The 12,588-nt window shown below is 32.6% G+C and overlaps 1 protein-coding gene across 1 annotated transcript in view; it reads right to left on the reverse strand.

The window, feature by feature from the left end:
* LOC143065126 (phosphatidylinositol 5-phosphate 4-kinase type-2 alpha-like) overlaps positions 1–12,588 on the reverse strand; it is a 52,429-nt gene that overhangs the window by 15,008 nt on the left and 24,833 nt on the right. Inside the window, exon 8 of the mRNA XM_076238494.1 lies at positions 9,839–10,103. Coding sequence (XP_076094609.1) covers positions 9,839–10,103 — 265 coding nt within the window. The remainder of the gene's footprint in view (positions 1–9,838; positions 10,104–12,588) is intronic.

The raw sequence follows: 12,588 nt of genomic DNA on the forward strand, positions 1-12,588 counted from the left end.
TGTATCCAGGACTTTAAGTAAACTATGCATACTGTAAACTGTGAATTTATGCTGAGTCATCATATCTAAGGCCCAGGATTCTATCAATCTTCATTAAATATTTATAAAACTTCATATTTGAGTTAATTTCTTTAAAATCTGTGAAATAAAGCAAATTTGGTTAAATTCTGAATGTTCCCCTTTTTCACCTTATATAGGTTGCATTTCTGTAAATATTGACAATGCGATTTCCCATAGGAACTCCTTTTATGGCTAAAACTGTACCACTTTCACTATGAAGTTTTGAAAAAAATCTTATCCTAGAATTGAAAGTTCATTTGCACCACAATTTTTTTCAAAGGTCAAAATATAGGGCTGTGTGGCATATTTTCAACGTTTATATGCCCCGAACTTCTCAGAGTTGAAACTTACACTAATTTTCTTAACTACCCCTACCTCGAATGAAAGGTTACCACAGATTTCAATGTAAACAATATGCACGTGTTTATTTACTGGTAACATTCCCCAGTTCTGTCTCTGCGATATGGAACACAGAGAGCATAACTGGGAACCAGTATGTAAACAAAATTAATTTTCTATGAATATTCTATTTCTCCCCAAAAGAGGCGTGTTGTCAGAAACAGCTGTATTTACAAAGTGCAACCTATACAGACATTTATTCAAATAGAAAACTCTCTAAAACCAGTTTTTCTCACATTATGACTCATTTATCAGAATTATAGTCTTAAAGAAATCACTGTGTATACTCTAAGTTTTTCTTTACTATACATTTTATACCCCCTCCCCTGTTGCAATTTTTTAAAGAATTTGAAAACAAGACTTTAATTATTGCCAGCTTACCCTATGTACATATTTTCTGATAAAAAATGCCTAGAACCTGTTAAAAACTGTTTTGATAACATATTGAAAGCATATCAGAATATTATAAATGTAATGTTTAGCAGTCAATCATCACAACATTCAAGATTATATAAAGTATGCAATCCAGCCTCTGTCTCCAGTCCACATCTTACTGTATGCCTATTTGTCAATTAAAGAACACATTTTCTGCCTCAAATGGTCAATTTAGAATTCTTGTCACAACAGTATCATCTGTAACCATATATCTGACACAATTTAGCTACTATATATACTAGAAGTGTTCAAACAAAGCCATATTTGCAATAGTTGTATGTATGCAGATACCAGTCTGAGATATAAATTCACTTAAAATGTTGTAGAGATGACTGTTAACATCTGATTTTTGCATAACTTCCAAACATAGTTATTGTTTCTATATCAAGAACTTTAAAATCAGAAAATCATAGCATTTACAAGTTAAATTATTTGTTTTATGACCCAGGGGGTAGGCAATTTTCTATGTTTTTTGCCCCTTGGGCCTCAAATTTCCTAAATCAATCTGCTGTTTCTAGCAATTTGAAATATTTAGTACATATTCAGGATAGAACACACTATTGTAAGTTTTCTTGAGATATTTTTGTTTTTCTAGCTTGTATTTGTTATGCTGTGGTGACAAAAAAGAAGAATTAGGTGTTGCGGCTTAATTTTGGGTTATCGAAAGGACACAAATACTCCATAAATAATATTCAGGAAGGATCTATGAGTTTCAATGACTGCGAAGAGTAAATATAAGCACTTTTTAACAATTTAACTTACAAATATGCAAATGTTATGAATTAATTTTGTATCCAGGACTTTAAGTAAACTATGCATACTGTAAACTGTGAATTTATGCTGAGTCATCATATCTAAGGCCCAGGATTCTATCAATCTTCATTAAATATTTATAAAACTTCATATTTGAGTTAATTTCTTTAAAATCTGTGAAATAAAGCAAATTTGGTTAAATTCTGAATGTTCCCCTTTTTCACCCTATATAGGTTGCATTTCTGTAAATATTGACAATGCGATTTCCCATAGGAACTCCTTTTACGGCTAAAACTGTACCACTTTCACTATGAAGTTTTGAAAAAAATCTTATCCTAGAATTGAAAGTTCATTTGCACCACAATTTTTTTCAAAGGTCAAAATATAGGGCTGTGCGGCATATTTTCAACGTTTATATGCCCCGAACTTCTCAGAGTTGAAACTTACACTAATTTTCTTAACTACCCCTACCTCGAATGAAAGGTTACCACAGATTTCAATGTAAACAATATGCACGTGTTTATTTACTGGTAACATTCCCCAGTTCTGTCTCTGCGATATGGAACACAGAGAGCATAACTGGGAACCAGTATGTAAACAAAATTAATTTTCTATGAATATTCTATTTCTCCCCAAAAGAGGCGTGTTGTCAGAAACAGCTGTATTTACAAGATGCAACCTATACAGACATTTATTCAAATAGAAAACTCTCTAAAACCAGTTTTTCTCACATTATGACTCATTTATCAGAATTATAGTCTTAAAGAAATCACTGTGTATACTCTAAGTTTTTCTTTACTATACATTTTATACCCCCTCCCCTGTTGCAATTTTTTAAAGAATTTGAAAACAAGACTTTAATTATTGCCAGCTTACCCTATTTACATATTTTCTGATAAAAAATGCCTAGAACCTGTTAAAAACTGTTTTGATAACATATTGAAAGCATATCAGAATATTATAAATGTAATATTTAGCAGTCAATCATCACAACATTCAAGATTATATAAAGTATCCAATCCAGCCTCTGTCTCCAGTCCACATCTTACTGTATGCCTATTTGTCAATTAAAGAACACATTTTCTGCCTCAAATGGTCAATTTAGAATTCTTGTCACAACAGTATCATCTGTAACCATATATCTGACACAATTTAGCTACTATATATACTAGAAGTGTTCAAACAAAGCCATATTTGCAATAGTTGTATGTATGCAGATACCAGTCTGAGATATAAATTCACTTAAAATGTTGTAGAGATGACTGTTAACATCTGATTTTTGCATAACTTCCAAACATAGTTATTGTTTCTATATCAAGAACTTTAAAATCAGAAAATCATAGCATTTACAAGTTAAATTATTTGTTTTATGACCCAGGGGGTAGGCAATTTTCTATGTTTTTTGCCCCTTGGGCCTCAAATTTCCTAAATCAATCTGCTGTTTCTAGCAATTTGAAATATTTAGTACATATTCAGGATAGAACACACTATTGTAAGTTTTCTTGAGATATTTTTGTTTTTCTAGCTTGTATTTGTTATGCCGTGGTGACAAAAAAGAAGAATTAGGTGTTGCGGCTTAATTTTGGGTTATCGAAAGGACACAAATACTCCATAAATAATATTCAGGAAGGATCTATGAGTTTCAATGACTGCGAAGAGTAAATATAAGCACTTTTTAACAATTTAACTTACAAATATGCAAATGTTATGAATTAATTTTGTATCCAGGACTTTAAGTAAACTATGCATACTGTAAACTGTGAATTTATGCTGAGTCATCATATCTAAGGCCCAGGATTCTATCAATCTTCATTAAATATTTATAAAACTTCATATTTGAGTTAATTTCTTTAAAATCTGTGAAATAAAGCAAATTTGGTTAAATTCTGAATGTTCCCCTTTTTCACCCTATATAGGTTGCATTTCTGTAAATATTGACAATGCGATTTCCCATAGGAACTCCTTTTACGGCTAAAACTGTACCACTTTCACTATGAAGTTTTGAAAAAAATCTTATCCTAGAATTGAAAGTTCATTTGCACCACAATTTTTTTCAAAGGTCAAAATATAGGGCTGTGCGGCATATTTTCAATGTTTATATGCCCCAAACTTCTCAGAGTTGAAACTTACACTAATTTTCTTAACTACCCCTACCTCGAATGAAAGGTTACCACAGATTTCAATGTAAACAATATGCACGTGTTTATTTACTGGTAACATTCCCCAGTTCTGTCTCTGCGATATGGAACACAGAGAGCATAACTGGGAACCAGTATGTAAACAAAATTAATTTTCTATGAATATTCTATTTCTCCCCAAAAGAGGCGTGTTGTCAGAAACAGCTGTATTTACAAAGTGCAACCTGTAGGCAGTTAACCAAAAACTAAGGCAAACGTAATTATGAAAACTGTGGCAATGTTGCTTCAACATTAAACATTCATATATTGTACATTTATGTGAATTAATTATTAAGGCAAATAATTTATATGTTATCAAGGTTTCAAAAGCAATGCATATATCAATGTTTATTTTTTATGGTGAGTCTGCAGTGGTACAAGTTCGCAATGATTGCAGTTGTTCTAGTTGGTAGTTAACGTTGGTTTTAGTTGACTGTTAGTATTAGTGTTGATTTAGTACGAACATGTAATAGTATGAATGGACTGGTTTCCCTGTAAAGAAAACTGAGTTTGTGTTCTACAGTACAAAAGTTATGAGATACAAATCAGACAAATGTTCACTACTACAAGAATCAAAGGTGAGGTCTGACTGACCTGCCCATAGTAAATGTAAATGATTTGTTATATTGTCCCATACATGAATATATATGGTTTAGGGGATGGGGATCTCGAGGTTTTTCAAGTTCTAAAACAGGAAGGGGTAGGGTGACCCCAGGGACTTCCCCTATATTTCATTTTGATTTGTTATATTGTCCCATACATGAATATATATGGTTTAGGGGTGGGGATCTCATCGGTTTCCAAGTTCTCAAACAGGAGGGGGTAGAGTGACCCCAGGGACTCACCCTATATTTCATTTAATTAGTTATATTGACCCATACATGAATATATATTGTTTAGGGGTGGGGATCTCGACTGTTTCCAAGTTCTCAAACAGGAGGGTGTACAGTGACCCAAGGGACTCCCCTATATTTCATTTGAATTCTTATATTGTCCCATACATGAATATATATATATGATTGCAGTTGTTCTAGTTGGTAGTTAACGTTGGTTTTAGTTGACTGTTAGTATTAGTGTTGATTTAGTACGAACATGTAATAGTATGAATGGACTGGTTTCCCTGTAAAGAAAACTGAGTTTGTGTTCTACAGTACAAAAGTTATGAGATACAAATCAGACAAATGTTCACTACTACAAGAATCAAAGGTGAGGTCTGACTGACCTGCCCATAGTAAATGTAAATGATTTGTTATATTGTCCCATACATGAAGGAGGTTCGAGGTTTTTCAAGTTCTAAAACAGGAAGGGGTAGGGTGACCCCAGGGACTTCCCCTATATTTCATTTTGATTTGTTATATTGTCCCATACATGAATATATATGGTTTAGGGGTGGGGATCTCATCGGTTTCCAAGTTCTCAAACAGGAAGGGGTAGAGTGACCCCAGGGACTCACCCTATATTTCATTTAATTAGTTATATTGACCCATACATGAATATATATTGTTTAGGGGTGGGGATCTCGACCGTTTCCAAGTTCTCAAACAGGAGGGTGTACAGTGACCCAAGAGACTCCCCTATATTTCATTTGAATTCTTATATTGTCCCATACATGAATATATATATTGTTAAGGGGTGGTGATCTCAACGGTTTTCAAATTCTCAAACAGGAGGGGTGGGGGTAACCCAAGGGACACACCCTATATGTTATCTGATTTGTTATATTGTCCCATACATGAATATAAATGGTTTAGGGTTAAGGGGAGGGGGTCTCTACAGTTTCCAAGTTCTCAAACAGGAGGGTGTACAGTGACCACAGCCGGGACTCCCCCTATATTTTATTTGATTTATTATATTGTCCCATACTTGAATATATCTGGTTTAGGGGTTGGGATCTCGACTGTTTCCAAGTTCTCAAACAGGAGGGTGTGGGGTGACTCCAGGAACTCCCACTACATTTCATTTTATTTATTATATTGTCCCATACTTGAATATATATTGTGTTTAGGGGTGGCCGGATCTCGACCGTTTCGTAAGGTCCCAAACAGGAGGGGGTTTGTGACCCCATGGACTCCCCCTATATTTCATATGATTAGTTATATTGTCCTATACATGAGTATGTATGGTTTTGGGGGCGGGGAACTCGACCATTTCCAAGTTCTCCAACGGGAAGGGATGGGGCACCTCCAGGGACTCCCCCTATATTTCTGATATAACTGACCCTTCAAAATTGAGAAAAAAATACCCCTTCAAAATTGCAGTAATATGTTTACACTTTAAAAGCATCTTACATGCATTATCAACATTTATCACTGATAAAGAAAATTTATACTGTGACCAGGAACATATATATTGTTAAATATACTGTTCCCAGCTGTCAAATTGTATAGGATTTTGACATTAAAATTTGTCAAAAAGTAATTTTGAGTTTTTGTTTAAAATATTTTCTGCTTTTTCTTTCTTTAACACATATCTTTTGGTTTTCAATTCTAGTGTTTATATTCATTTACCATGCATAGATAAAATTGAGAATGGAAATGGGGAATGTGTCAAAGAGACAACAACCCGACCATAGAAAAAACAACAGCAGAATTTTGTCACCTGCATGGATTTTTTTATTTGTAGTTAAAACCCGGAATTAGGCCAAAAATAAAATATTGTTTGTTTCCCCTCACACGACCGACCCGGTAAAATCACCGCTACCCGAAAAATTTTATTGGCCATTCTTGTCCACTATTTTGTTTTTTTGCTATGTTGGTTATTGGTGATATCTTTCCGATGCTGTAGTCAACGAGCGTTTTAAATCAAGGTATTTTTGCATTGAAGCGTCTACATGATTAGGAATCAAGGAAAACAAACAAAATGCTTTCCCACACGATTTGTTTGTTTGCAAGGGTGATCTTTTTTTGAAAATAAAAAAAAAAAAAATGAAGCATCTTTCAATCCGCTGAGTGCATCTTGATTTGCTTTGTGTCTAACCTCTGTTCCTGTTTAAAGGATAAAATCTTAAAGACTTTGAGTAAAAATGGTCCGACTCGTGCTTTAAAACCTATCTACTTTGTCTTTGAACAGGTTGGGCACAAGTCAGGAAATGTGGGATACATGTATTCCCTGCTTTCAGGGAACGTCCCTGTTTTCTGGGGTAAAAAAAAAACAGTTTAAATGGGATTTCCTTTTTCAATTTATGGCATGAAAATTACAAAAGGACACGTTTTAACGTTATACCTGCATCAGTAGAATTCGTAAATACTTATTAAAAGTATTTTAGGGAATACAAAACATGAATATAAAGGGAAGTCTTGTTTCTTCTAGAACTCGAAAAAAACATACAAATCTTTGTTTGGGAATCAATTGACCAAGCTGCATGATCCAGGTGTAACTGAACATAACTGAATTATGTTCACTTCTATTGAAAATTTTTATTCATTGAATTTTAATTCCCAATTGATTAACATACATGTATCTTTTTGTCATCTCATAATTGATGATCAAGGTATGAATTGGTGAACAAAGGAATTGTTTTGTTGTGAGTTATGCATCAAATTAGACTTGAAATAAGCTTGATTTTTTAACTAAAAAAACACTTGCTATCAATAGGCATTAGTATCACAAGTAGAATGTGCGCTTTTGTAGATTTCATTAAATTAAATGAATAAGTAAAAAAAGAAGGTCCCTGTATATTGTTTTTTTTTTTAACACCAGAAAACTGTGGTGTACACTGAATTAGAATACAGGGAATACCCCACTTTTCTTGACTTGAGCCTTACCTGTTGAATTGTGTACAAATTCAATATAGAAAACCATATCAAGGAATAAAATAAAATAATTTGCCTACCTACCTACCCATACCCTAACAACCTTTGTCGGGAGAGGGGAAACAAAGATATTTTTAATGTTGGCCTTACCCTTATCCGCTGCCGGAATTGGATCCGATATTGTAATTGTCTTCTTCACGGCAGCCATTGTCATTGTGTTTACAATGTTGTTTTTGTCAGTCAGTTACGATTTTACTCGAATTAACAGATTTTTTGTCGGCGATTTTCTGAATTTAGCTAGTGGTTGAACAAAATGGACATCGCTGTCATGAAAGTTATATATAAGTTTTGAGATCGTTTATTTGGAGACTTTGGCGAAAAGGTTTGCAAAGTAATTTTTTATTTTCTTTCAAGTGGAACTGAGACTACTATAACTGTGTTATAGTTGTCTCAGAGTGGAAGGACCGTCGGGCGTGGCTTGTAACCAAATCGAAAGTGGAAGGTCGCGAACATCGGACCACCGCTAATTTGAACCCCTGCCTCTAAATTGAAAGATACGAAAATTTCGTCTTCTAATTTGAAATTGCCGCCAACAGCATGAACAGTTGAACTTATATAATAGACTACTGACGTAGCCATTTGGGAAATCTAAACTACTTGTCTTTAAAGATTTTCGGCGATTAAATATTTCATACAATTGTTCTTTGACATCTTAGCCAAAAGCACAGGCGATAATAAACTACATAAGGATTCCTAATGAGCACGACTTCCTATGTGCAACTTCAAAACTTTTGGGTGGTTCGACGATCATTTAAGGTTTTTCTGGTTATATTTTTTGTAATTCAGAATTAAAAGTATTAAAAAAGTGTTCAATTAGTTACATATAACATAGTAGCCAGCTAGATAATAACAATGGCAAATATTTCAGCATTTATTGGGTAGACCATAAATCTAGGGTGCTCGCATAATGCAGCTTAACTGCATAAAAATCTAAGTACATGTTTAGATTCAGCATATCAAAAAAGCCCAAGAATTCAATTTTTGTTAAAATCAACCTTAGTTTAATTTTGGACCCTTTGAAGTTAATGTAGACCAATTTGAAAACGGGACTAAAAATTAAGAATCTACATACACAGTTAGATTTGGCATATCAAAGAACCCCAATTATTCAATTTTTGATGAAATCAAACAAAGTTTAATTTTGGACCCCTTTTTGGATCAACTTGAAAACTGGGCCAATAATCAAAAATCTAAGTACATTTTTAGATTCAGCATATCAAAGAACCCCAAGAATTTATTTTTTGTTAAAATCAAACTAAGTTTAATTTTGGACCCTTTGGACCTTAATGTAGACCAATTTGAAAACGGGACCAAAAATTAAGAATCTACATACACAGTTAGATTCGGCATATCAAAGAACCCCAATTATTCAATTTTTGATGAAATCAAACAAAGTTCAATTTTGGACCCTTTGGGCTCCTTATTCCTAAACTGTTGGGACCAAAACTCCCAAAATCAAACCCAACCTTCCTTTTGTATTAATAAACCTTGTGTTTAAATTTCAATGATTTCTATTTACTTATACTAAAGTTATTGTGCAAAAACCCAGAATAATGCTTATTTGGGCCCTTTTTTGGCCCCTAATTCCTTAACAGTTGGAACCAAAACACCCAAAATCAATCCCAACCTTCCTTTTGTGGTCATAAACTTTGTGTCAAAATATCATTGATTTCTATTTACTTAAACTAAAGTTATAGTGCGAAAACCAAGAAAATGCTTATTTTGGTCCTTTTTGGCCCCTAATTCCTAAAATGTTGGGACCAAAACTCCCAAAATCAATCCCAACCTTCCTTTTGTGGTCATAAACCTTGTGTTAAAATTTCATAGATTTCTATTCACTTTTACTAAAGTTAGAGTGCGAAAACTAAAAGTATTCGGACGACAACGACAACGACGCAGCCAACATGATACCAATATACGACCAAAAAATTTTCAATTTTTGCAGTCGTATAAAAACTCCATCAAAATCCTAAAAATCTGAATGTGTGAGTATGTTAAATGAAAGATTGACAGACATCAGTATTTACAAATCACTTAGGCATTGACACAGTTGAAAATATATTTCTCGTCTCATTTTTTTATATGGGTTTTGGTATGGATTTAAGACACTTTAAAGAGACAGACATTTTTTCCATTGACAATTTCTGAATGACACAATATTGCTTAAAATGTTAAAATCACATAAGGTTATCAAATCATTACCATCACTGCACTTCATGGCAAATCTCTCAATAGTATTATCAATGTCGCCATTAAATGGTGCTTGTATTAACTGTGGACTATCTGGTGGTGTAGGTACCCCTCCCATGCCATTTTGGTCATCATCATAGCCATTTTCTTCCTCATTGCTATCCTCTTCACCTTCCTTGGCCCTCTGCACCATTTCAGCAGACTCCATTTCAGCTTTATCACAGTCATGTATCCCTACTATCAAGCTGTAGTCCATTAAATGTAAGCTTGCCAAAAACTGTGTAATCAAACATAATATAATATTTTGTTATTCATTTCTCATATTCTACATTACAAATGTATATATACATATCTACTATTTCTTGTAGACTTAGAGCAATAAAACAAAAATGTATGTAAACAGTTTATTGATTGTTACTATCTTTAAATGAAAATCCAGCACCTGGAGGAAATTACACTTATACCAGTCAGTGAATATCAAAAATGTTAAGATCTGAAATCTTGCCTAAACAAGTGAATGTGTGAGCTACTGCTCACTGATGATATCCCCGCCCAAATATTTTGGTAAACAGGAAGTTGTTGAGTGTTGAACTTGAAAAAGATCACACAGTGTAGCTGACTTATATAAACCCTGAAATAAAATTTTAGAAATCCTTGTAGTGTAGTTTCTATTAAAAAATTGTGATGAAATTTTAAACTGGGCTATCACGAGTAAAATGATACAAGTGTTCGGTAAACAGGAAGTTATCGAGTGATGAATATGAAAACGTATCCCACAGTATAGCAGACTTACATTAAGCCTGAAACCAAATATCAGAAATCCTTGCAGTGTAGTTCCTGAGAAAGATGAAACGAAAAATATTAATGGTACAGACGGATGGATGGATGGACTGACTGACAGATGGACGAACATAAGTGATGACATAGTTTTTTAAAGCAGGGGTATACAAAGAAAATTCTTATATGTTTCTGGTCCCCAAAAGAGAATTAAACTGTTATAAAAAAAATATATATCAAAGCATACATTATATTTCTCAATCTAAGTTTTTTTCTTCTCCTAAGTGTAATACTTTTTACACTGGGAATTATTTATTTTTATTTAACAGACAAGGAGAATTAATTGCATTTCTGAAATATGAATACGATATAAATTCACATGAAAGAATAAAAAATCTAGTAATTATATTTGAAGACAATTTGATTACTTCACACACATTTGAAATATGGTGAAACATAGAAAAGCACTGTAAACAGTTCTTTTGTTCTTTTGTTCTTTTGTTCAGTAACCTGTTTCTTTTGATTTAAACAATAAAACAAATGTTTCTTTGTTTTTGTGAAGTGTCTGTAAGAATTTCCTGACTTGAATTGAATATTCTTCCTGTTAAAAGATCAACTATCCTTAATTTTTCTTATCTTCCTTAAATAAGTAGGGTTTTTTTCTTTTTATAATTGCAGACTTCTTTTAAAACTCTTCTCATACTTGTCAATCTTGAATACTATCCTGTCATATACAAAAATAAAATGTTGATTTTTCAAGTTTGTATTTTATGTACACCAGGAAGCTAATGCAACTGCATATGGTCGTCATGTGTTCAAATCTAAACGTTTTTCTTTTAGTTTTTACTTCAGGTATTGTGCTTGAGATAAACATTTTTATTATTGAAGTTTCTGAATTTCTAACTTCTCTTGTGCTTGAGATAATTATAAACATATTATTTATTGAAGTTTCTGAATTTCTAACTTCTCTTGTACTTGAGATAAACAATAAAACATATTATTTATTGAAGTTTCTGAATTTCTAACTTCTCTTGTGCTTGAGATAAACATATTATATATTGAAGTTTCTGAATTTCTAACTTCTCTTGTGCTTGAGATAAACATATTATTTATTGAAGTTTCTGAATTTCTAACTTCTCTTGTGTTTGAGATAAACATATTATTTATTGAAGTTTCTGAATTTCTAACTTCTCTTGTACTTGAGATAAACATATTATTTATTGAAGTTTCTGAATTTCTAACTTCTCTTGTGCTTGAGATAAACATATTATATATTGAAGTTTCTGAATTTCTAACTTCTCTTGTGCTTGAGATAAACATATTATATATTGAAGTTTCTGAATTTCTAACTTCTCTTGTGCTTGAGATAAACATGTTATTTATTGAAGTTTCTGAATTTCTAACTTCTCTTGTGCTTGAGATAAACATATTATATATTGAAGTTTCTGAATTTCTAACTTCTCTTGTGCTTGAGATAAACATATTATTTATTGAAGTTTCTGAATTTCTAACTTCTCTTGTGCTTGAGATAAACATATTATTTATTGAAGTTTCTGAATTTATAACTTCTCACTTTGAGCATTATGACATGCAGAATATTACGACCTTGAAATTACCCTACAGCCTTTACAGTGATTTTTATTTTAATTTGTGTATTATGATTTTCATGGCTTGTCCTATGAGAAAAAATTCTAAAAGATGACTGCACACATAGTAGATTCCTTATTGTTTGATGAATAACAATTTGCGTGGATTTCGTGGGTACAGGTGAACCACAAATTTGAATGTCAACGAATTACAAATTTTCTATAAGGTTGTTGCAGATTTGGGCAAAACCACAAAAATATATTAATCCACAAATATTCTGGTACTAAACCATGAATATCAAGAAAATAATATTTTTTTGCTTGTTTTAAAACTTGACTGATGAAACTTGTTAAAATAATAAAACCAATGAAAAGCAATGGACCAAATTGCTGAAATCA

Source organism: Mytilus galloprovincialis, chromosome 2, assembly GCF_965363235.1.
Source record: "Mytilus galloprovincialis chromosome 2, xbMytGall1.hap1.1, whole genome shotgun sequence".
In the NCBI taxonomy this organism is placed as follows: domain Eukaryota; kingdom Metazoa; phylum Mollusca; class Bivalvia; order Mytilida; family Mytilidae; genus Mytilus; species Mytilus galloprovincialis.